Raw genomic sequence first — 27,284 nt, forward strand, 5'->3', positions numbered from 1 at the left:
ATGATTGGGTATTCTTTGAAGCTTTATCTCATTTACTAAGCTTTGGAGCAACTGCACTTTGCAAATTGTACAGTCTATTTGCCTTTAGTAAATCAACCCCTTACCTCACTACCTTTTCTGGAAGTCTGTTTAACCTCTTGCTGACCGCCCACCATAGTGTTACTGCGGCAGGGCGGCTCGGCTGCGCAAAACCACGTAGTACTACGTGATTTCGTGCACAAGGCCTCGGCGGTGCACGCGCACCGCTGGAGCCACACTCCCGCTGTGTTTAGACACAGTGGGAGGTGGGCCACGGGAGGAGTGACGGCGATTGCCCCCGGCCTTCCTCGATCGTCAGATAAATCAACAGAAGACCAACCTGCTTATGTAAACAAAGCAGGCGAGTCTTCTGTCAGACAGGCAGGAAGAGATCAGTAGTTTCAGCTAATGAAAAGACAAAGATGACCAGCGGTATGGAGTTTATAAACAATGTGTATGAAGTAAGTTGTATAGAGGTGTAAGCTGCCAACAACCAAACCCCTAGGGGTTATAAGTGAAATAAAGTGCAAAGAACTTAATTTTGTTCACCGCACATTGTCTGATTCAGGACAATAATTGGGTATTTCTCCCAGACCATTGGGGCAATATTATTACTTGTGCACCTTATATTTATTAATTTTTGGTTTCACCATTTGATTTGGTACACCATTCTACCCAGCACTTTGTTACTCACAGGTAGTGCCTTTATCAACCTCTTTGCACTTTATTTCAGTAGTTTTAGCTAGGCTGAAACCCCAATCTCACTGTGCCTGTCATAGAACCATTCCCCCACACAGTTAGTAAGCATATTTAGGTACACATTAACCTCTTTGATCACCCCCAGTGTTAACCCCTTCCCTGCCAGTGTCATTTATACAGTAACAGTGCATATTATTTAGCACTGATTACTGTATTAATGTCACTGGTCCCCAAAAAGTGTCAAAAATGTCAGTTAGTGGCCCGATCTGTCTGCCGCAATGCCACAGTCCCGCTAAAAAACGCTGATCGCTGCCATTACTAATAAAAATAAATAAAAATTCCAAAAATCGATTCCGTAGTTTGTAAACGCTATAACTTTTGCACCAACCAATTAAAATACGCTTTTTAGGATTTTTTTTTTACCAAAAAATATGTAGCAGAATACAAATTGGCCTAAACTGATAAAAAAAATTTGATTTTTTTAAATTTTTTTATTGGGTATTGTTTTATAGCAGAAAGTAAAAAATATGGCGTTGTTTTTCAAAATTGTCGCTCTTTTTTTGTTTATAGCGCAAAATCTAAAAAACACGGAGGTGATCAAATACCACCAAAAGAAAGCTCTATTTGTGGGACAAAAAGGACGCCAATTGTCGCATGACAGCAAAATTTTTTGTTAAAGAAACGCAGTGCCGAATCGCAAAAAATGGCCTGGTCACTAGGGGGGTAAAACCTTCTGGAGCTGAAATGGTTAAAGCACTCACTACTCATTTGGTAAAGTAATACTTTCATATAAAAATCCCAAACCCAAGAATACATAGAAAGCTTTTTTTTTTTAATAAATATATAACTTTATTAGCTTTCAACTCATAAATGTCTTGTCCTTAGAACACCTTTACTGCTTTTTTCCCATTAAACCATGTATCTATTTCATGCTTTTAAGACTTTAGCATCTCCTTGAAGATTTCCTTTATCTACTGTTTAAACATCTTCCTGCTAACTATTCTCTAAATGACAATCTCATTTGTCTTTTTTCCCAGACACTCCAGCTGAACCACTGCCCGTTGGCCTGAAGAATGACTTGTCCCAAAGAGGCCAGTTCTGTTTAACACTCCCACTCTTGCTTCTCACCCTTTCAATCACGACACTTCGACACCAGAGGTTTGTACAAGCTTTAATGGTTATAAGAGCTTTTGTGTACTAGCAAAAACCACCAAAGTAAAATATAAAAAAGGTATATTTTCATTGGTCAAATAACATAAACAATTTAAAAATATAGATAATACATATATAGATATATATAAAAGTCTATTTGAATTTCAAATACAAAGACCCGCCAGTTAAAATGGCTTTTAAATACAATAAGCTATAGAAAAAATATATATATATACGTGCTTTACAGAAAACCTTTTACATTACATATATACAAAAGCAGTGGCTGACATGACAAGTTCGGGCTCGGTTTACCCTGTGGGTTTTATATACCTCATTTACTGGGAGGTTGCCAGTTATGAAATACTTGGCTTATGGCCTTATTTTTCCAGAAGTGTTGTGTCTTGTAGACACGGGGGGAAAATATGGCGTGTAGCTGATGTGTTACACCATTTTATGGTTATTAAATGATATACATGCAGTGCATTTTTCATAAGTAAGGCAAGGGAGACAGGATCACATGTCAGTGCTCTTTAGCGCCATTCTATACATATTCACAGAACAGTTCAGTGGCAGGCGTTTAGAAATTGACAAGTCACAGTCATTATTGCTCCATTGTTTTTAGTTAGCTTGTGCTCTCTTGGTAAAGGAAGTGTATCCTGGTAAACTGCCAGCTTAATTAAGCTGTAGTCTTGGGCGAGGGACTCTTCTCGCTTCTGCCAGCCCTGGCAGGAATGTGAATGCGCCATTTTGGTCTCTGGGACCTCAGTCTGTGCTGTAGTAAGGGAAGGAACTAGTCAAATAAATCTTCATGTTTCACTTTGGAATTTGGTCTACAGTAGAATATTCTGCTTCAGAGACCTTAGAAGAGTCAATTAGCTTGGAAAGCCCAGTTTTAGAAGAGTAACGGAATATAAAGGCCTTCATGATCTCATAGCGGTAGTTCCTGTGGATGAAACTGTACAAAATTGGATTGATGCAGCAGTGAAGGAGTGAGTAACATTGCGTGATGTGAACTCCGGCATACAGGAAATTATCAAATGTGCAGGTGAATGGCAGGACCTGGAGGAAGGACAAGACATCCAACAATACCATAACATGATATGGCAACCAACAAACCATAAATACAACAACATAAGAAACAATTAGCCTTCCACTGATTCTTCTCTCTTGGTCTCCTGCTGAAGTTAAGGAAGAGGAGGAGGACAGAGCCCAAGCCAGCATGCAATAGAAGACTGCAATAATTGGAAAAGGAATGACAAATCCCAACACAATGGAAAGAATTTCCATTCCCAGTAGCCACTCTTTGACAGATTCCTCTGGATACATGGAACGGCAGTAGGTTTCATTGGTGACTGGGGAAGATACAGTTTTTAAATAATAGGTGTCTGGAAGTGAGACTACAAAGGCAATGAGCCAAACAAGAACGCAAACCATTCGGCGAATTATCTTCCTTCTGCGTTTACCAACAGCTCCACGCATTGACACTGACAAGTAGCGATCAACACTCATACATGTAAGGAAGAAAATGCTGCTGTAAAGATTAATGCTAAAGATCAGATGGGTCACCTTGCAGGTCATTTCACCCATTGGCCATTGGTTATGCTGTACTAATGACACTACCAAGATGGGTAGAGTTAGAAGGACACAGAGGTCGGCCACAGCCAAATTAAAAATGTAAAGGTGAGTCTCATAGCCAGTAGTCTTGGACTGAATATTAAGCCAAATTACAACAGAATTGGCCAGAAGTCCCATGACAAAGATGAAGATGTAGACAATGGCAAGAGTATATAACAGAGCGCTCTTGTTTAAAGTGTTGGGGCATGATATAGACTCCATGGTAATGCAGTCCCCAGAAAGGCAGCTGTTGTTTAGGTCACTGGAGTTGATGCTCTCCGAGTAATCCATAGCGGCGGTGTACTCTGCAGTGTTCATTGGTGTAAAGATTCAGTAGGACACAGCCTGCACAAAAAAAAAAAAAAGCCATAAATTATAAAAAGAAAAACAGATATTATCTAAATTGCTACATTCTAGAAACTAGCTCCAGTTCTCCAACTGATCTGACACTACAAGTTCCAGCATGCTTTGTCAGTTGAAGGAAGGAACCAGGAGCTTTCAAGCTGACGTTTATACAGACATGATTTAGCCTGTCCATCTTTCTGCATAGCTCACTTAATCCCCTAAAGACAGGTCTCTAACATCCTGGTCACAACAGGTCTCTCACAATACTATTAAATCGCAGTCACTCAACAGATACAACAGTACATCAAAACAGACAAAACAGGGCAATAACAGGAAAGCAATGCATAAACAACAGAATGACAACCCAGTAAAAACAAAAAAAACACTTATCTCAATACAAGTGTGTGTGTGTTTGTGTTAGAATTTGTGCATAAAAAGCTTTGTAAAACACATAGATTTCAATACCAATGATCAATCACAACCTGTAGACTATTTTCAAGACTCCAAACCTTTTACAATAAAAACTAGAGAATTTGCCAAGTGTGACTTGTCTTCCATTCACACCTGAGCGTATAGTTTTCAAGCATTTTTTGGGGCTTTTTTCAGGAGTTTTTTTTTTGGGCTTTTTTCAGGCGTTTTTTGCAGGTGTTTAGAGGAAAGCATTGAAATCTAATAAAAAGGCTTGTAATCTGCCAAAAAAGAAGCTCATGTACTTTTTAGAGCTTCAGGCATTTTGTTCCAGGTGACAAAATGCTCAGATCTGAACAGAGGTCATTGCAATGAATGGGATTTTGCTTGTTGGCCGTTTTGAGACTTTGAGACGACGTCACGTATGACGAAACCGGTCGGGCGGTACCGGACGCACAACTGTCACGCCTCCTAGACGCCGGCTTCACACACATGCGGGACGCCGCGGTTTTTGCATCGGCTTTGGATGTTTCTGATGTGCCTTTTTCAAGATACTTATGTAAGTGCAATTTTAATAAACCTATGTGCATATCAAACGGGATTACGCTATGTGCTGTTTATTTTCCCTCATATGCTTATAACATCACGTTTGGAGTCCCCATATGATGTAAAGGAATATATCCGATTATTTGGTCTGTGAAGGTGGTTATCCATTTGGATTCATTGCTTGGCGTATGTGGCCGTTCCATTAAGTTGGAGGCCTCAGCTTCTGGTAAGCTGCCATCTTGTTATCTTTCACTCCACAGGTGTACTCCTGCCTTCACTTTTTGGATTCAAGTCTTTGGGTCTATCATCACCCCTCTGGGACTTTTTTATCAATTTATGGACTTTATTCACTGCTGGTTATTTAACACTTCACTTTAAGTACATGGGTTATACCATATCTGATAGCGCTGCACTATTTTTTGCTTTAGCCAATCAGCCTTGACCTTCAGCTTGTTCAATTAATTCAATTCAATTCAATTTTTTTTTTTTAATTATAAATAGAACACGGGAGGGTTATAACTCCTGTTGGATTTTTTTTTTTTTTTTTGCCTTCTGTGTACTATTGCAGAGATTTCCCTTCACTTCCTGTCCCATAGCCAAACAGAAAGTGAAAGGAAAACCCTGCAAATTAAGGGAATTCCTTGGGGACCCCCAGGTCACTAGAATAAGTATCATCATTATTAGATATCCCCTCTATTACTTTTCTGGGGATAACCCAATTATAATGGTGAACAGGACAAATAGAGAGGGTGAATGTCCTTAACTGGGACACAGACAGTAATAAAAAACTGTCAGGTGTTCTAACCCCTCTCCACTCCATCCAAAACTAAGAAAAACGTTTTGCCTTTAGTTATACTTTAAAGGTGTCTTGGTCCAATGTGTGCATTATAGCTTATGTTGGATTACAACACCGCTCAGGCTAGTCAAAGTCCACGATTCAAGGTGGGTGCTGAACCTAGGCTCGCCACCAGGAGAAGCATGAAAGAAGAAAATGGTTGCACACCACCATGAAATCCAATGAAGAAAAGTTCTTTATTCACATAAGTGGTAGAAGGTACAGCAGGGTAGGACAGTAGACGCATTTCATACGACTGCTACGCACTTGTTCACTAGGTAGTGAACAAGTACCTAGCAGTCGTGTGAAATGCATCCACTGTCCTACCCTGCTGTACCTTCTACCACTTATGTGAATAAAGGACTTTTCTTCATTGGATTCTGTGGTGGTGTGCGACCATTTTCTTCTTTTATGTTGGATTACGCCATTTATATTACAGATGCTAAAAATAAATACCGTATTCTAAGAGCCGGTCCACACTAACTGGACTTGTCAGCCTGACAAGTCGCGCTCCCTCGCGGTCCATTGACCACTACAGGATCGGTTCTAATAAGAGCGACACAAGTCGCTCCGACTTAGAAAAAGGGTCCTGTACTACTTCGGGGCGACCTTGGAGCGACTTGCATAGACTTCCATTATGTGAAGTCCATGCAAGTCGCTCCGAAGTCATGGTGCATGGGAATGCACAAGTCGCCCCCGAAGTGGTACAGAGTCGTGCCGCCCCAGTGTGAACCGACTCTTATAATAAATGTAGAAATTGATTTTTATATTAACACTGCTGTTTCTAAAACTGAGACAATGAGCATCCTTGGTGTCTTCTATTAAAACTTCCTGCCTCGTAACAGAAGTGGGAGCTCTTGACACTGCTCTGTGTCTGGATGCCGGAAATAATTATTTTAAATAGCAATGCTCATGCTGAACTAAGCATTAAATCGTGAATTAAATCATCTTAACACTGCCAGACTCAGAAGTAACATTTTTTTTTTTTACCTAATTAGTGACCTGCTGTATGTCAAAGCAACTCTTGGAGGGTGGTGGGAACAAATTCCATTCAAATTGAGGTCAACGTGGTAGTAAATAAACATCATTATATAAATATATGGCTCCACTTGTACTAACTAGATAAGCGTGACTTCAACATGATGTTTTAAAAATATTTAGTTATATTATATTTATGTGGGCCAGGATTTTCTTTCATTGCAGATGATAACTCCGCAGTTTTTACAATCAGCACTGGTAAGAAATAAGAGGGGGATATAAGTGTAGCTACGTAAAAACAGACAGATGCCGTCTTTTAGAGATGCTTACATACACACAAGAGGCTCTCTGCTGAGATCAAAGGGTATCAGCAATGTGAAAAGCAGTAACCCTCCAGCACCTTCTGTCCCCCCCCTGGAATTTACAGTTGCCCATGCCGGTAGATTATGTGCAGCATTTTACAGGAAGCTGTTCTGTGTAAAGAGTATATCAGGCACACAAGGATCTGCTCAGGAATAACTCATGTCTGCTATATATTTCCTACCTTCTGGAAACATGAAAGCGAGTTGGCAGGAACTGCACACTATGGGGTTGGTTTACCAAAAGAGTAGAGAATGCTCACTTGGCGAACTAAAGTTGCGTTTCCTTAAAAATCCCCAATCATGTTTCAAGGAATGTAAAAAAATAAATAAAAAAAAAATCCTTAATAGGATGAGTGAGGTTTATTAACTTTGCCAAGTGAAAATTCTCTTCTCCTTTAACAATTTAGCGCTCTATGCTAGCATATATGTAATTTTCAGGAATGTTTGCTCATACAGTGGTGCTGTTTCCTATTTATTTGTACATAAGTATGAAATCTCATTTCAGCTCAGTAAGCGATTATGCCGTATTAATGAAGATGGACAGCACCAGGTTTTCAATGCATTAAAACTGGAAGCATGACATGGTTACGTCCCATTTTACAATGTGCAGCTGTCCCTGCAGAAAGAGGATTTCCTAAAACTTTGCTGACCAATCACGTTAAATAATGCAGAAAAAATTGATTGACACAGAAGTGTAATTTGTCTACGTAGTTCACTGAACTTCTAAGGGACATCAATGAGAAAGTAAGCCCTACATATGTAGTAGACATTTTTTTCTAAATGTCTATTTCCAAGAGGGGGGGTCACCCAATCAAGAGACTAAGTACTTTACCAGAACTCCATTAAAATTCTATCTTGCATTGTGCCATTAGAGAACGGATATACAGTACAGGATATCCACATTAGGTTCATAAATACAATGCTATACTTTATACTTTTCATCAATGCTCAGTTTAAGTCTATATTACATGAATACGCATCGTCTCTTAAATAAGCAACAGGAAATCAGCCTAAAATGACCCAAGATCTGCTTTTCTTTTTACACGTGCCCTTTGATGACTAAATAACCCGTAGACACATGTGCATCAGTTCAGCTCCCTCCCCCTAACAAGAAACACATGTGACAAACACAGCAAGTGCAATTAAGGGGGGGCCGCCATACACTTATTATTGGTAAATATCTCCCCTGCCATTATGTGTTAAAAGATGTTCAGTCATCCCTGAGCTTGCTATGACAATGACCTGGTATGCCTTTGCTTACTGTTACAGTGGCCTAATTTTCTCATTCAGCCATTAGCAGTACTGAATCCTGATCAGCACAAACATCAGATACTCTCAATATACAATAAAATAGGTATACACTAAAGCAGGCCATACATTAGACAATTTTCTTTCCTTCCAGAAAATTGCTCGATTCCCCCATCAACACAGTTAGGGGTTAATTTGCCAAGACTGGAAAGTGCAGCTGTGTATGGTAGCCAATTAGCTTCTGGCTTTAGCTCGTTCAATGAGGCCCCTTTCACACATACGGTCCGTTCAGATCCACCTGAAAAAGGCGGATCTGAATGGATGCCAGCGGATGTCAGCAGAGACATGTCAGCTGACATCCGATCCGATCCCTCAGATCCGGACGGATGGAAACCCTATTTTCCGTCCATCTGGCGGATCGGATCGGATGAGAACGGACAGGTGGTCCGTTCTCATCCGATTCCCCCATGGAGGACAGCAGGGATCTGACACCTCCGTCTCCGCACACAGAGCAGAGACGGAGCTGTCATCCGCCTGCTCAGCGGGGATCGGCGGATCGATCCCCGCTGAGAAAAACGGAGTCCGTCGGCGGAACGGACATGTGTGAAAGGCTTAGGCTTTGACAAAAAAAAAACATGGAAGCTAATGGGTTTCTATGGAGAGCTGCACCAGATTTTGCATGTTTTAGTTTTTGTAAAGCAAACCCACAGTGTTGATGTTTCACTTCTTTGCATCCTGAAATCAAGCTTTAAAACGTAACTCCACTTTTGTTGAGAAAAAAACATTCCCCTCTGGGTGATCTATGTACATTGTAAGGAGTATAACATTACAGATTCCTACCTTTTGTTTGTTATTCTGAAGAAATCCCTGTTTGTTCCTCTGTGCCTCTGTGCTGAGTGGGTCTAACGGGAGTGGTTATATCATTATCAATCAGCTGTGTAGCTGCAGAGCACTAATGAGGAAATCTGCTGGGCCTGCATCCCTTTAGTGGTGTTCCTCTTGGGAGTATCTCACCAAAAGAGACATTTTTGTTGCCTGAAATCTGACTTGTATCTTATGCAGACTTCTGGAAAAATTGGTTAGCCAATCACACAAGCAGGAAATGATGTTTCTGGGGTGTGGTCAGTATACATTCTGTGTACAGAACACCTCCAGGTGGCCATATTGCATTGCATTTTCAGAAAATTACAGCGGCTGCAGATTGAAAAGGAAAGGTCATTTTTAATAACATTCAATTACAATATGACTTGTGTTGCAATTGTATACGCTATATTATTCTTTTCTGTATTTGCTATTTTTTTTTTCCCCAGGAAAGTGGAGTTACCCTTTAAAGTAGGAACCATTAGTATGGCACTAGACATCTGTACATAGCCATGCTCATGTAGACCCCTGAGGAAGAATTTGACCTCACCATTTTCGAAACGCGTTGGGTCTTAGCTATCTATGTTTTTCACATTATGCTCTTTTCTTTTGTCAGGTGTTGTGCATGACATTGTGTAACCGCATCATTTTGTTTTGGTTCTCTCTGGATTCATGTGATCTTTTTTACATGTTTCATGAAATAAACTTCATTTTTTTTTAGAACTTTTCCCCTTTTCCTATATTTTCTTATACTTTTTTGAAATTCATACTTTGTCTACCCATTTCCCTTAAAAGTCCCACCCAGAGGGTTTTTCTTGTTGTATGTATTGATTTTGGGATGCGGGCATACTAATCTCTATTTGGCTCCAGTGTAAGGCAATTAGTATGGCACTATAACAACATTTTTAAGGGCTTTTTAATGAAATTTGTCAAGTCATTGATGATATTATCACATGTTTTGACAAAAGATTTCTCAGAATTTCAGTACGAATGAAATTCTACCCATATATGGCAATACTTTACCTTGCCTAGCTGATTGTCTGCAGATATTTTGACGCATGCTTGAAAATGTCAGTATGCAATAATTGCAGCTTCAAAGCCACATTATCACTTATTGCTACATGAATTGCATTTAATAGATTGTGTATTGCTACTATTCATGGATCTACATATCTGACTGTAGCTGTGTATATTCGTTTAGGTGTTTAAGGTGTTAAATCGCTATATCTATAAAAGGAGCGATTTGCACTTTAATAGTATTATTTTATTTTACACAGGAGGATGTGTGAAAACATTCAGTTTCTGGCTCCCATTGTAATGTGACATTAATGACGTTACCTTCTTTGCTGTATCCTCAGATCATATGTTGGGCACTAAGCGATACCTAGTTGTGTGTCCAGCAGATTAGGGCATAAAAGAGGATATGGAATGTGAAATGCGACAGATTAGGCGAGACAGGGATTTACATCAGCATCACTTCTCTCTACACAATAGAAACAGAGACCCTCCCTGACCTAACATGCACACAATTATCTATTAAGTCCATGAAAGAGGATTCTTCTAATTAGAGAACTTTGTTTATGTTGGGTGATTACATTGCATCAAAGATACAAAAGACTACAGGAAAAGCCAAGACAAATTGTGACAACTTTCCACTTTCCTACTTATCCAAAAGAGCCACTGAAAAAGGCTTCCCGATGACCTTAAAAACTGGCCAAAATAGCTAAAACACCTATCAAAAAGTCAGATAATACAAAAGAAGCCCCAAATAGAATAACATACGAGTTGATCGTTGATACGTTAATATTGAACCTAGAGGCCATAATGAAACCCTGCCAACCTTTTCTTTGGTGAAAAGGGAAGAATCACTCAGTGGCACCAGAGATTTTCCAGTTCCATCTTTCTAGCAATAACAAAATCTTCCTGTCCTCACTGCCAAGAAATGGAAATAACATTTGGGTGACTTGACCTTTTTGTGGAATATATACAACTTTTTTTTTAATTAGTAACATATGGAAACGTTTGGATTGAATATTTCATTCAGCAACCTTAAAAGCAACAAAAGGATTTTGACACCACCTTCTAAAGTCCTTTACCTAGCACCCTGCCTGCTAATAAATCGGTATGCAATAGGTAAGAGTGGAAAACCTAGCGGCTTCCCCTGTGCCTGCACTGTCAGGGGTCCTGCCTATCTCAGTCTCCCGAAGTCACTGAGTTGCTGTCAGGCTAGTGTGACTTTTTTCAGTGTCTCTAAGACAGGAAAGTTACACTATTACTGTGTTTCCCCGAAAATAAGCCCGGGTCTTATATTAATTTCGGCTACAAAAAATGTATTAGGGCTTATTTTCGGGGGATGTCTTATTTGTCCCCTGTCTTCTTTCCCCCTTTCCCTCCCTGTCAGCTCAGGAGTCAACATCCCTGTAATCTCCAAAATAAACTCTAGGTAAAGTCCTTGGAAAATCATGTAATCCGCTCTATAAATGAATTATATAATGTCCACTGTGTGTCTTTATGTAACATTGTAGAAAATACCTTATTTACAGTGTCGCTGGGCGCTGACATGACCTGCCGGAGCTCGTATTTCCGGCTCTGAGCACTGCCGATGGAGAGGCCGAGATCCTGGCTGACATCAGCCCTGCTCTGAGCACTCCAGATGGAGAGGCTGAGATCCCGGCTGACGTCAGCCCTGCTCCGAGCACTGCCGATGGAGAGGCCGAGATCCCGGCTGACGTCAGCCCTGCTTCGAGCACTGCTGATGGAGAGGTCGTGATCCTGGCTGACGTCAGCCCTGCTCCGAGCACTGCCGATGGAGAGGCTGAGATCCCGGCTGATGTCAGCCCTGCTCCGAGCACTGGCGATGGAGAGGCCGAGATCCCGGCTGACGTCAGCCCTGCTCCGAGCACTGCCGATGGAGAGGCCGAGATTCTGGCTGATGTCAGCCCTGCTCCAAGCACTGCTGATGGAGAGGCTGAGATCCCGGCTGACGTCAGCCCTGCTCTGAGCACAGCCGATGGAGAGGCCGAGATCCTGGCTGACGTCAGCCCTGCCCCGAGCACTGCCGATGGAGAGGCTGAGATCCTGGCTGACGTCAACCCTGCTCCGAGCATTGCCGATGGAGAGGCCGAGATCCTGGCTGACCTCAGCCCTGCTCCGAGCACTGCCGTGGAGAGGCTGAGATCCCGGCTGACGTCAGCCCTGCTCTGAGCACTGCCGATGGAGAGGCTGAGATCCTGGCTGATGTCAGCCCTGCTCCAAGCACTGCCGATGGAGGGGCCGAGATCCTGGCTGACGTCAGCCCTGACCCGATCACTGCCGATGGAGAGGGTGAGATCCCGGCTGACGTCAGCCCTGCTCCAAGCACTGCAGAGGGAGGGGCCTCTGATGTCAGCCAGGAGGAGGAGAGCTCTAGCAGGTCACAGGTGCGCCCAGCGTTGCTGTAAATAAGGTATTTTCTACAATCATGTTACATAAACGCACACACTGGACATTATATAATCCTTTTACAGTGTGGATTACATGATTTTACAAGGGTATTATCTAGGGCTTATTTTCGGGGTAGGGCTTATATTGCAGCCATTTTGGAAAACAGAGATAGGTCTTAATTTTGGGGTAGGTCTTATTTTTGAGGAAACACGGCACCTGCACCATCTAATCACCTGAAAATGTCAGAAAGCCAATAAAGCAAAAAGCATAGTGATTGCATTTAAAGAGGAAGTAAACCCTCCTCAGGAAGTTGTACCTATAGGTAAGCCTATATTAAGGCTTACCTATAGGTACTGTAAATATCTCCTAAACATGCACCGTTTAGGAGATATTTACCTTTAATGCAGCCAGTGACGTCACTGGCGCATGCGCTCTGAAGGAACGGCAGATCGTGCCGTTCCTTCAGAGCCCCGTGCCGTGACCGTCGGCTCCCGCGCGCGTGCGCGGGAGTGACGTCACCGCGGCTCCGGCCAATCAGATGGCCGGATGCCGCGATCCCGGAAGACGGGCGACTATACATGTCGCCCGTCATACAGGTAAGCGGACGGCACGGCGGGGGCTCGTTCTAAGGTAAGTATTTCATAATGAGCTAGTATGCGATGCATACTAGCTCATTATGGGTTTCTCTTTCAGGATTTAAAGAAGAGGAAAAAAAAAAATCTCGGTGTACAACCTCTTTAAGGTTAGGGAACTGTAGGGACTTCACTTTGCAACAAATTCTTCTAAATATTTCCGTAACAACAGCTGCATATAAATTAATGACCTCTCGGTGTGGCATCACGTTCATCTCTTTTTTTTGTTATAACTGGAAAAGTTAGTAAGCAAATATGTGTCAGGATGAATGAATAGCAGTTGCATTTTTATGAAAATCTTCAATATTCAATAATCCTGGATGCAAAAAATTAAGAATATACAGAATTCTATTTTTGTGCTCAAGGTTATCAAAGATAGATAGGATTGCTACAGTAAAGTGAAAAGCACTGAGTATAACAGTAATCTCCAAACTGTGGCCCACAGGCAGGATGCAGTCCTTAGCTTATCTTTATCTGGCTCTTTGGCCACTTTTCCCATCCCTGACACTAATATTAGGGGACTATTCCTTCCACTGACACCAGCAGGGCCGGACTGGGAATAAAATTCAGCCCTAGAAATAATTTCATACCAGCCCCATAGCATTATTATACCAGCTCAACAGCATAACGTCATTATTTTCTTGTTCATAAAAGGGAAAACCATGCATTTTAAAGCACATTTGAAGAGTGTATTATATATAGATAAGACAGATATGAAAGCACATAGGGATTTATATATATAAGTGCAAATTCCAATTAAAAGTGGCAAAAGTATACCAGGAGGTGGTCATAGGCTGTGTGGACATGGTGGTACAGGAGATGTCAGAGGCTGCGGGCATGGTACAGGAGATGCAGGGGCTGCGGACATAGTACAGGAGATGCAGAGGCTGCGGACATGGTACTGGAGATGTCAGAGGCTGCCGACACTGTACAGGAGATGCAGAGGCTGCGGGCATGGTACAGGAGATGCAAAGCCTGCTGGCATGGTACAGTAGATGTACAGACATGTTACAGGAGATGCAGATTCTGGGGGCATGGTACAGGAGATGCAGAGGCTGCGGACATAGTACAGGAGATGCAGAGGCTATGTGAGCATGGACACATAGGACAACATGCTGGGGAGTTTACTGGCTGTAGAAAAAAACATGTGAAGCCAAAAACAACAGCTGTAAAAACGTCCAGTGTGCATGCAGTCTTACCTACACTGGCAGCACTAAAAGAGTACCATTCATACCACTGACACCAATGATAGGCAGATATTCCGCCTACTGATACAAGCAATAGGGCACAATTCCTTCCACTGACACCAACAATGGGCATCATTCCTCTCACTGAAACAAACAGTGTAGACACCAACTATGGGCACTATTACCCCACTGTTACCAAGAACAGAGCACCATTCTTCCCACTAACACCAATGATGGGACCCTATTCCTCCCAGTTACACCAACAATGGGGCACTATTCCATCCACTGACACTAACAACAGGGCACTATTGTTTCCCACTGACAACGATGGGGCACTAGTCCTCTGACTGACACCAATAATGGGGCACCATTCCTCACATGGACAATAACAATGGGACACTATTTCTCCTAATGACAGCAACAATGGGGTACTATTCCTTCCACTGACCCTGGCACTATTCCTCCTTCCACTTATCACGGGGTGCTAGATCATTTTTAACACTTAGTGCTCACCAACCCTGGGACACTTTTTATTCCCACTGACCACTAACACTGAAGCTGGGGCATTTTGTACTCCCACCAGTCAACCCCCCCCAAAGCAAGCCATAGATTCTATGAAAGAAAATTGATTGATTCTCTGATCAACACAGTCAGTGGTCATGGGGGATCCCCTGTGCAGCGCTATTGTGTTCTGGCAGCGAGAAATCTTCCCTGTCAGCAGAACACAATGATTACTGCCAGCAGCTTTAGCCACCTGCAGTGATCACATGCAAAAAATATGACAGGCTGGTTGTACTGAAGTCAATCAATGAATCAAATATTGGTGGCTTAAGGCTTGAAGGCCAGTGAACTTACCCTTTGGTGAGAAATTTTTAGGACCACAGAATTCTATATAATTTGAAAATTAGACAACAATGAACCAATATCTACGGCTAGCTTCACAACTATAGGACAGAGGGGCAGAGTTCACTTCTGGGAATTGATAACCTTTTAAACCTTTTCCTCAACACTTTATCAATCCCACAGGTGTGTGCTCCATGCATAAACATGAAACCTTGGTTGAAATAATCAAGAATACGAATGTCACAATCATTCTACAGAATGATCACGCAGGCACTGTCTCTTTCAACCACCATTTACTGTCTATATGCAATCCAAGAAGCGAGTTTCCACCTTTTGGAAAAAGTAGAGATGAATTAGAACATTGGTCAGTTTATTTTTGCTGTGTGTGTGTGTCCCCTTTAGGGAGATTCACCCTCTCATTTGTCCTGTTTACCAATATCATTGAAAGTCGGGCGGCACAGTGGTGTAGTGGTTAACACATTCACCTAGCAGCAAGAGGGTTGCTGGTTCAAATCCCAACCACGACACTACTTGCCTGGAGTTTGTAGGTTCTCCCTGTGCCTGCGTGGGTTTCCTCCGGGTACTCCGGTTTCCTCCCACACTCCAAAGACATGCCGGTAGGTTAATTGGATCCTGTATAAAATTGGCCCTACTGTGTATGTATGTGAGTTCGGGACCTTAGATTGTAAGCTCCTTGAGAGCAGGGACTGATGTGAATTTGTAATGTATATGTAAAACGCTTTAAATTGACAGAGCTATATAAGTACCTGAAATAAATAAAATAATAAAGTGAAAGTAAAGGAAAATCCTAAATTTGAGGTTATCCCCAGAAAAGTATTTGAGGGTATATCTTTCAGTGGGGGCACTAATTTTGGTGACCTGGGGAGCCCCAAGAGATTCCCTTTATTTGCAGGGATTTTCTCACGTCCTGTATGGTTATGGGACATGAAGTGAAGGTAAATCTTCTCAATGGGACAAAGAGGGTAAAAATATACCTCACAGGGTTTTTACCCTCCCTTCCTCTATCTAAAATAAAAAAAAGGTTTTAAGATAAAAAGAGTGAACAAATACACTATATTACCAAAAGTATTGGGACACCTACCTTTATACACACATTAACTTTAATGGTATCCCAGTTTTAGTCTGTAGGGTTCAACACTGAGTTGGTCCACCCTTTGTAGCTATAACAGCTTCAACTCTTCTGGGAAGGCTGTCCACAAGGTTTAGGAGTGTGTCTATGGGAATGTTTGACTATTTTTCCAGAAGCACATTTGTGAGGTCAGGCACTGATGTGGACAAGAAGGTCTGGCTTGCAGTCTCCACTCTAATTCATCACAAAGGTGTTCTATCGGGTTGAGGTCAGGACTCTGTGTAGGCCAGTTATGTTCCTCCACTGCAAACTCGATAGTCCATGTCTTTATGGACTTTGATTTGGGAAAAAATGGCCTGTTCATTAGGGGGCAAATCCTTCCGGTCCAGAACCTTTCAATTTATCGTTCGTTCAGCAGAAAATTTCCAAACTTGTTCTTTTTTTGGCTCAAAAACTTCCCAACCGATTTGTGCCCATTAACTGGCCGAAAAACGAAGGAACTGTCCAAATGACCGAATTTTAGCAGATTTTTCATATAGTGTATGTCCAGCATAAGACTGGGATGCCATTAAAGTTCATGTGCGTGTAAAGGCAGGCGTCCCAATACTTTTGGTAATATAGTGTAGCTACATGTTTGAGGTCATTGTAGCCGTATTAGTGCACTTGCGACAGAGACAATTGAGTATTGTCCATGATACTTTTTTTATTTGCACTAACATACAATTTTTCAGGACAAGCTTTTGGGGTATGTCCCCTTCTTCAAGGTCCAACCAGTACCTTGAAGAAGGGGACATACCCCGAAAGCTTGTCCTGAAAAATTGTATGTTAGTGCAAATAAAAAAAGTATCACGGACAGTCCTCAATTGTCAGTGTACAGTAAACCCCCGCTCCATCGCGGTTCAGTTTTTGCGGTCCCGGTATATTGCGGTTTTTTTTGTAATGTTATTTTACTATATAAATCATTAAAAATGAAATATTTTTGTGTTTTCCATAGCTCTTGCTATGTCTCTCAGTATCTTTTATGTGTTTAAATGAGTTTCTATTGTTTTAAAAGTGTGTTTAAAGACCTTAAAATGCTTTTACACGTACAGTGACAGTAAAAAAAACATGCCTACAATGCATTTTAATAGGGTTTTTCTATTTCGCGGATTTTCACTTTTCGCGGCTGGGTCCGGAACGTAACCCCCGCAATGGAGGGGGGTTTACTGTAGATACAAATAGTGTTTTTATGTCAGGTGTCAGGACATTGTATTTAGCAGCTGATTTTGTCATTTTCACTATTAGTGCAGATTTCTTTTGATTTGTTGTAAAGAAAAAAATTTGTCTATAGTTCTACTTTTAGCTTTTAAAAATCTACTTCCAGAATACAGTACAATCACAATCATTTGTCATTGGCAACCGCCAGAATTCACACAAAAACACTTCCAAACTCACATCCATAAGAATAAAGATTTTGGGCAGATGTTAGATGTTATTTGATTTTTAGCATTTGAAATAATCTTTTCTTTCCCAGACTTTCAGGCAGTAAAATGTGTACAAGTAGTCTGATTCTACCAACACTTATCTAGAGTATATATGTGCACCTTTAAAAAAAGCACCTGCATACAAAACAAGTTTAAATAAACAGTTACACTTGGTATTAATTACTTCTTCACATCTGCCTATACTGAGAAGAATAAGGCTTTGCAGCAGGTTACCAAGTCCCCTTGTAACCCAACTCCTCTGTGCTTTAGGACAATGAGGCAGGGATTATGATTAGTTTTCCGGACAATAGAAAGGTGATCTGAGTGAAACAGGTAAGTATGATCAAGTTGTGTGATTTACCTTCAAAAGAGGTCCAGATAAACAGGTTTATCCAAATTAGATTAAATGGGGTTTATTGTATTGTCGGATTGTGGTCTTCCTCGGAATCACAAAGGATATTGGGACTTTATCCCTGCAGGGACAGAAAGTAATTTAGGTAAGATGGTTTTGTAATTTGTTTAGTTACAATCAGGGGGGGGGGGGGGGTTACGATCACTCTTTAAAAGTCTTGTAAGTCAAGGCTATACAACCTTTCCATGGCACTCAACACAACACCCTTGTGATGAACAGTCTGTGGATGACTAATAGATATTCATGCATTTCATTCAATTCTGCACACTCAATTGTGTACAAAACAGCATTAAAGTGTTACTAAACCCACAACAGTAAAATCAGTCTGTCTATGCAGTAAAGCAGTGGTCCTCAACTCCGGTGTTCCGTGAAAAAACCATACCCGTGAGAAAACCATACCCTCGTCACTTCCGGTGCACCTACGGAGGGTATGGATTTCTCATGGTAGTTAAACTTGCGGCGCTTACATTAAAACAGCTGCTAAGCAACATAAATCATCTCCGCTCTTCCCCCTGTCACTTCCCTCATCTCCGGTAATAAATATAAAAGCGGATCACGGAGCCGCGATCGCCGTCATTTACATCTCATACACCCGCCGCCGCTTTTATATTTATTACCGGAGATGAGGGAAGTGACAGCGATAGCAGAAGAGATGATTGATGTTCCAGCCGAAGTGTTTTAATGTACCCGCCGCAAGTATAACATTAGAAACGGTGCTGTGATAATTTCATGCCCACCGATCATGCGTACTTCTCAAATCCTTTCATGTTCTATTAGGTATCCGAGGCTCTGAGCATGAGCACTGTTGCGCTGCTCAGCTGTTTCAGACCGGAAGTGACGAGGGTATGGTTTCTTCACGGGGTATGGTTTTTTAACGTTACACCGGTCCTCGGGGCCCACTAACAGGCCAGGTTTTCAAGATAACTAAATTACATCACAGGTGATCTCATTTGCTGCTCAGTCATTGCAGTATTCTAGTCTGCATCTCCCCAAGGTAATACTTAAAATCTAGCCTGTTAGTGGGCCCCGAGGACCAGAGTTGAGGACCACTGCAGTAAATCATGCTTGGAATACTCACTGTGGATCCTAAGGGGTTAATGTGTTCAGTGTCCTCCACCCCTCTCTGCCAATCCCTTCACTGGCTTCCACTCACCCAACAAATAAAATTCAAAGTGCTAACAATAGTTTACAAGGCCACCCACAACTCTACCCCCAGCTACATCACTAACCTGATCTCAAAATATCAACCAAGCCGCTCTCTTCGGTCCTCCCAAGACCTCCTGCTCTCTAGCTACCTTGTCACCTCTTCCCATGCTCTCCAGAGCTTCTCCCATTCTTTGGAACTCTCTACCCCAATCTGTCCGACTGTCCCCTAATCTATCCATCTTTAGACGATCCCTGAAAACCCTTCTCTTTAAAGAAGCCTATCCGGCTACTAACTAATAACACTGTTTCACTTACTCCATCAGCTCATCCCCCACAGCTATTACCTTTTGTATCAACTGACTCTCCCTTTTAGATTGTAAGCTCTAACGAGCAGGGCCCTCTGATTCCTCTTGTTCCAAATTGTATTGTAACTGTAATGCCTGCCTTCATTTTGTTAAGCACTGCGCAAACTGTTGGCACTATATAAATCCTGTATAATAATAATAATATAATAATAATTCTTTGCATTGGAGAAAAAGGCTTCTTAAACCTGTCTCCTCTGATCCTCTCCTCCTTCCAGTGTCCCCAGCTCATCTCTGGATAGTACAGAGGCTAGGGGACAAGCTGCACATGCTCAATTTGGTGTGTATTGCTAGAGAGTTTTTTTCTTTTTCTTGGGAGAGTGAATGTGATCAGCACAGGGCCAATCAGCACTGTCCAGACAGAGGGTCAGGGGTCCTGCATCCTCATAGGACAGCTAGAGCAGTATGAAATCTCCTCCTACAAGCTTTAACCAGACACTGATAGAAGTCACAAGATTGCTCTAACTGCTGATGAGAAAAGGTATTTAGTAGTTTATATTTCCTAAAATAATTGCATTTCCATGTTCTGTGTAGTGTGGGAGACCAGATATAGCGAATGCAGGGTAATGGGTTTAGTAACACTTTATGTTAAAATTTACAGATATTTTGAGGTATAAAAAGTAATCAGGAAATATACATTAAATTAAAAGGTAATCCTAATTCAAGCAGTAGAAGAAGTAATTTAAAGCAGTGGAGAAGCTATTGAGGCTTGTATTCACTGCCTACCAAGACTATCCACGAGTAACCAGCGTGTTCACACCATGTTTTTCTGCAGACCACTACATCCGTATTTATGGTGGGAACATTGCACATAGAAAACAACCACAACTGCTTTCTATTTTCCTTGATCACACCATACCGTATCTATCTGCCTTTGGATAACCAAACCAGTCACCCTAAAAATTCCAATCCAACTGCTCCAAAGACAAGGAGTATTAGGTTGAGAGAAAATCAAAAACAGACACGGTTCTGCTTAAAGTGTGAGTTCACCTTTTCACAAAAAATGAAAAGGTGAACTAAGACCCAGTGCGTCCCTGTTCACTGGTTCAGGTGTAAATTAGGTCCGAATTTTTGCCTGAATTCACACTTGAAACGAACTAGAAGACGCACAGGACCCTTTTTCAGTGCCGACCGCGGCCACCCCATAACTGTGTGTACCAGCTCCAATGAGAGCCGGTCACACTCGCCTGTCATGCGACTTAGATGCTGGGAAACCCGCATCCAATATGCATATGTGTGAACCCAGCCTAAAAGTAGGCTTGTCTGCTGGTATCAGAAGTGAAATGCAAACACCAAGAGGTGACTGCGTCTACCTTTGAACAACTTTATGAGTACCTTGGGAGCCGACAAACTAAGGAGATATCCTATGCAAATTCTGACTACCCCTCATAAAGTCAAGCACTGGTCTGCCCTCATTACTGATCCATTGCCATGATACATGGCAAGTGAGGAGCGGAAGGTGGGAAGAAAAGCAGAAAAAAATCAGAATGCACAATAAATAGGTATTGTGGCTCATTGACACTCATGATGATGTTTAAGGCCCTGTTCACACCTGAGTGTTTTTCAGCTCAGAAAACGCTCATCTCTGAAGTCTCAAAACGCTCAACAAGCAAAATCCCATTCATTTCAATGGCCCCTGTTCACATATAAGCGTTTTGTCGCCTGAAGCAAAACGCCTGAAGCTCAAAAAAGTACATGAGCTTCTTTTTTTGGCAGATTACAGGCGTTTTTGTTAGATGTCAATGCCTGCCTTCAAACACCTGCAAAAAAAAAAAAAGCCTGAAAAAAACGCCTAAAAACGCTCCAAAAAAAAAAAAAGCCTGAAAACGATACGCTCAGGTGTGAATGGAACCTAATAGTGTTACCCATTTAATAACTCTCAGCAGGTGACAGGTTCATTTTAGCAAAAAGGCAAAACACAAGTTCACTGTACCAGTCTATCCGACTATTTACATGTGAAAAGACAATGGCACTTGTAGAACAGGCAGACAGGGTGTGGCTACTACTGGTCCCCATCAGTAGACAAGTTTTTAAAGCTGGCCCTTCCACCGCTATTGATTTAAACTAGGGATCGACCAATATCGTTTTTTCGTTGCCAATACCGATATTTTGGTCATCGCGTATCGGTATCAGCCGATATGGGCCGATCGTTTAAACAAAATGTATTTTCTTAATTTTTTTTTACTTGACAGGTACTCTGGTGGAGGGATCTGGGGGTCTAAAAGACCCTAAACCCCTCCTCTGCACTTAAAAGCATTCAAAACACCAAGTTTGGCTATTTTTAATTGCTGTCCTTTTTTTTAATCTGGCGCTGAGTACCCAGAAGTGATGTCATGACATCACTTCCGGGTTTTTGCATGGAGATCCAATCAGAGCCGAATGCGGCTTTGATTGGGTCTTCAGCAGCCATGCAGGCTGGTTGCGTGGGACGGGAGACCTGGGCGAGCCGCAGAAGGCGGCGGGAGAGGGGGGGATGTCCCCTCCCACTCCTTGTGATGACAGCCGAGCGGCATCTTAGCTGCATCGGTTGTCATTACAAGACAGACGACCGTCGGCTATGGACGCCGATACCGGGGTGATGCCTCTAGCTGTAGGCATTACTCCGGTACAAGCACTTTCCGAAATATCGGGTTTGCCGATAATCGGTCGATCCCTAATTTAAAGTGGAGTTCCGCCTTCCCCCTCCAAAAATTAAAAGTCAGCAGCTACACATACTGTAGCTGCTGACTTTTAATATTAGGACATTACCTGTCCTGGAGTCCAGCAATATCGGCACCGCAGCTGATGATTCCATCGGCCGTCGGGTGCTTCCGCCACCATTGCCGGTCAGGGAACCCGGCAGTGAAGCCTTGCGGCTTCACGGGCAGGTCCCCACTGCGCATGCGTGAAGCGCGCTGTGCATTCGGATTGGCTCGGTGGCAGAGGGTAGGAGGAGGGGTCCTCAGTTCGCTGTGGCGCCATTCCCGGAAGTGGTACCCGTTCCCCCCCCCCCCCGAAAGGTGCCAAATGTGGCAACGGGGGGGGGGGGGGGGAGGAAGCAAATGAGCGGAAGTTCCAAATTTGGGTGGAACTCTGCTTTAAACCCAAGGGCCTCGTCCCACAATTATTCTGCATTGTAAATTTCAAAGGTGCAAATTGATGGTACAGCGGAGGACAGACAGTGTTATGCCTGTGTTGTATGCTAATAATGATAATAATGTCAGCATACCAATAATGACCTAATTCCACAAAGTCTGTACAGTGTACTTCATATTACTTCATGTCTACCTAACATATATAAAAAAAAAAAAAGTTATAAAAAAACAAAATGGTTTTGAAATAATCGGAAGAAGATTTTAGCAGGAGAAAAAGTTACTGTATTTTGTGACACAGTTCCCAGGCCTTTCTTGATCTCACTTCTTTACTGTTTGCTCTTGTGAAATGTCAGAAAATGCCCTTTAGAAATGATCCTCCCCGAAACTGGGGTAATAAGGCACCCTGGTGAGCTCTTTATTCCATCCACCTCATAGAAACCCAGCAGCTATTCTCTGTTCTGTCCCCTGCTGTCTGTCTCTCTCACTCCCTCTCATTTCTTTCCTTTTCTTCATCAGCTCCCATTCCCGACTCTCCCCTCTCACACTCCTTTTTTTTCCTCTTATTTTCCTTCCAGCCTTTAAAGTCAAACTGCATCTCCTTTCTCATTTTCCAGCAATCTTCCTGTCCTTTGAGGGTACAAATTGGCTGTGCCTGACTGATCTCGGGATCCCCGCTGAACCTTCATATCCCCAGGCTTGGGGTGCTCACACTAGCCACGTAGATTAACCCTATCCCAGGAAGTTGTAAACTGGCCTGGAACACAATGTATACGTCTGTCTTACATTAATTATTCTCCTTTAGGCTTCCTTTTATTGTGCAGGCGGTATTTCCCAGGGGATACCTATTTTTAGTGCTACATATTATTTCATTATAACCAATAAACAATCGTTCAAACTCTTCTGTCATTCATGTAGAGAACAGTGTTACAGTACCCTTTGTAATGGTAATATTGCTTGGCGGTTATCAAGCTGTTGCTGAGTAAATGGCAGTGGAAAAACAGTATGAAAGCCTTCTGTTTAAATATTTATAACACCATGACATCCGTATGGAGTTGAGAGTTTAGATTAGTCTAGATTACTTTTCAATGTAGAGGAACCCTTGAAATATCTTTTCAGTCTCAGGGAACCCCCGCTAAAAATGACTTTATCCACAACTCATGATATATTATATTAGTGTGTTGGTCAGTGAGAAGAATGCTCCTTACACTTGACATTGAGAAGTGTCCCTGTAGAGATAGTAAAAGCGGAGTTCCACCCGTTTTTTTAAAGGTCCAATTACTCTCATGCCCATCCTGAATGCTGTAATAAATGGCAATTATTTTTTATTTGTACGTACCATTTTTACCTTTTCTTCCGCAGCACTTCCGGCTGCGGCCGCCTAGGCAATTACGTCACGAGGCGATTTGCAAGGGCTCCTGGGATAGTGGCATCATGTATCCAAGGCAGGGCCATCTTACCGCATGGGCACACCACTTGCCCGGGGGGCCCCACCTGCCCAGCCCCAGCCAAGCATTAGTCCCAAATCTTGTGTGCATCGTGCCGTCGAACTTAGCAGGTGGCAAGCGCATGCCGGACCTGCGCTGCTGTCAGGCCACTTGGGCCGTGGAGGGGGAGCCCACAACTACAGGAGTTCCTGTCCATCTCCACGAAAACAGGCACACACAGGACAGTCGAGTCTGACTCCCATCTGTGTGTGTGTTCACCTTATCGATAATTAGCATTTTTATTCTCATGGGTGATTGTGTAGGCAGGGCCCCAGTGCACTGCACTGCCCTAGGACCTATAATGCTCTTAAGATGGCACTGATCCCGGAATCCTTGCGAATCGCCCAGTGACAAAATCTCGTGTTATCTTCAGACCAGAAATTAGGCGAATGGGAGGATCCGGATCTCATGATTGACCGGTTGCTATAGCAATGGGGCGGGAACTTCCACCGACGCCGCCACTGTTATGGCAACCTGTCGGGAAGACAGAGAGCCGCTCAGTGCGCAGGCGCAAGATCAGGAGGTGCATGCTGGGTAGCCAACTTCACTGAATCTCAGAAATCAAGAGAAGAGGGCTTCAGATGCCGACAGATGCTTCCGAGATCTGGTTAGTCTTCAAATATTTTAACACAAACTACAGGGACTACACATAGGACATGTTCTAAATGTTACTAGATATGTTTAAACAAGTACGGAGGAGTGTTTAAAAAAAAAAAAGTATTTGGAGGACTGGAACTCCACTTTAAGATCAGTGGTATCAGTGGGAACTTATCTGAGAGGCCTTCCATTTGTTGCAGAACTACACGTCCCATGAGGCATTGTAAAACTCTGACATTCACAGACATGACTAAGCATGATGGGAATTGTAGTTCCTCAACAACTGGAGGGCCATAGTTTGGAGACCCCTGGTCTAGACACTACAAATACATACAATAATTAATGACACATATAACAAAATTAGCATGCTTTTATAAAAATATATCTGAACATAGACTTTTTATTATTTTAGTTATATAATATTTTATTATATTTTAATGTATTTTAAGGGTGGAAATGATTTAAATCAAGTTGATTTGAATCACGATTTAAATCACTAGTAAAAAGGCTTAATCTGAATCAACTTGATTTAAATCATAATTTTTTAAGAGCAACTGTCTTCTCTGTCCCGCAGCGGCTCCTCCTCTGGCCTGCTATTGACTCACAGATAGTCCCATTCATTTTTATGAGACGGCTAGTGATGCAGCAATGACACAACAAAGCGAGAGAGACGTAGCAGCAGCAGGCAAGTTGATGCCCACTAACAGTCGCTCAGGAATCTCAAAAGACAGGTGCTCTTTAAATGTAAGGACTCATTCTTGCTGGTAGTTAGTGTAAAATTGTATGAATCCATCAGTGCAGTGCACTGCAAAGCATCACTTGCAAAGCTTAGATTCAATGAACGAGTTTTCCAAAAATGTAAATATACATATATGCAGAATATATATATATATATATATATATATATATATATATATATATATATATATATATATATATATATATATATATTTCCTTCGGGTACTCCGGTTTCCTTCCACCCTCCAAAGACATGCTGGTAGGTTAATTGGATCCTGTATAAAATTGGCCCTACTATGTATGTATGAATGTGAGTTAGGGACCTTAGATTGTATGCTCCTCGAGGGCAGGGACTGATGTGAATGTGCAATGTATATGTATATGTAAAGCGCTGCGTAAATTGACAGCGCTATATAACAACCTGAAATAAAATAAAATAAATAAATAAATTGTATATATATATATATATATATATATATATATATATATATATATATATATATATATACATATATATATATATATATATATATATATATACTACATACCTAAGCTCCATTTCATGCTGAATAAATTAAATCAATAATGTATCTCAAATAGAAAACTATCTTATAGATTTTTACACCAAGATTTTTATTAAGATGAATTTGATAAAAAGCAAAAAAAAAATCTGATTTATATAAAACAAATCAGATTTAAATAAAAAAATCCTATTTTTTTTTTTTTAATCATTAATTTTTATCCACCCTGTGTATTTCTATTCTCTATTTAGGAGAAGGCAATAATGGACAGTCTTCGACAAAAGGGAATACCCAAACTCCAAGGTAGGAGAGACCAAAACTGTGGATTATGGCAAAGAGCTTTCCCCAGTGGAATTACACCTTCTCTCACTTTTATCACTTCCTTCCATTTTATTCCTCCTCCCCCTTTTTTCAGCAAATTGCAACCAAAATGTTTTTTTTTTTCATGGGGGGGAATACCTTTCTCACCTAGGTGAGAGTAACATCTCCCAGCCTGAAGCCTCCTGAGATACCCAAGTCATGCACCTCAGAAGGCTCTGTGGCTGTGTAGAACACACCGTTCCTGTATAGTGGAGCATCATCGTAGGATAGCCAGCCTCCTGATGACATCAGTAAAGAACTGGACATCCGGCAGGACAGCACCGGATTCGCTGGGTTGGGTGAGTATGCATTTTCAGCTCAACCCAGCATACAAGGTAAGGAGGGTTAAGGTCAAAAGTAACCCAGGGGGTGAGGTGGTTTCTAATTATAGATCAACATGACCATTTTGATCTAATGATCATTGTAATACATGTGTGGCCACCTTGAGACATATAACAATGGATAACACAGCCAACTAGATCCCACCATAACCGAAACATCAATTTGTGGGTGGGGAGTCTCTTACGCCCTTCCTTGTGGCTATAGAACCAGCAGGTCTGGTTACAGAAACAAATACTTTTTACCTTGTGTTAAATTCCTAGCAATTTTGTAAACTTTTGTGAATAGGGCTTCTCGCCCTCCTATTCATTGTATATTCCAAGATTGTTCCAATTGACAATAATAAAGAAGGATATGCCACCTAGATTGCAGGACTTAATTGTTTTTGGATTACAAAAAAAAAGGCATCCCACCTTGATGGATATAAATAAGTAGAAGACTTTGTGTTCCTATGCAAATCTATACTCCTACAGATCTTCGCATTAGTTCTCTCCATACCTCCTATATTGAGCTATGTTGTCATCCATTAGGGTGACCAGGAGCTTCA

At 41.8% G+C, this 27,284-nt stretch overlaps 1 protein-coding gene across 2 annotated transcripts in view; it reads right to left on the reverse strand.

The window, feature by feature from the left end:
- Positions 1–1,933: 1,933 nt before the first annotated feature.
- Positions 1,934–27,284, reverse strand: part of ACKR3 (atypical chemokine receptor 3) — a 30,078-nt gene continuing 4,727 nt past the window's right edge. The window contains exons 2-3 of one of the 2 annotated variants that reach the window (XM_082261396.1): positions 18,066–18,177; positions 1,934–3,828 (exon numbers count right to left, since the gene is read on the reverse strand). In XM_082261396.1, the coding sequence (XP_082117522.1) occupies positions 2,683–3,801 (1,119 nt within the window). In that variant the 5' untranslated portion in view covers positions 3,802–3,828; positions 18,066–18,177 and the 3' untranslated portion in view covers positions 1,934–2,682. The remainder of the gene's footprint in view (positions 3,829–18,065; positions 18,178–27,284) is intronic. The other variant, XM_082261397.1, reaches the window with a different exon arrangement.

Source organism: Pelophylax lessonae, assembly GCF_965119305.1.
Source record: "Pelophylax lessonae genome assembly, chromosome: 6".
NCBI classification, from domain to species: Eukaryota; Metazoa; Chordata; class Amphibia; order Anura; family Ranidae; genus Pelophylax; species Pelophylax lessonae.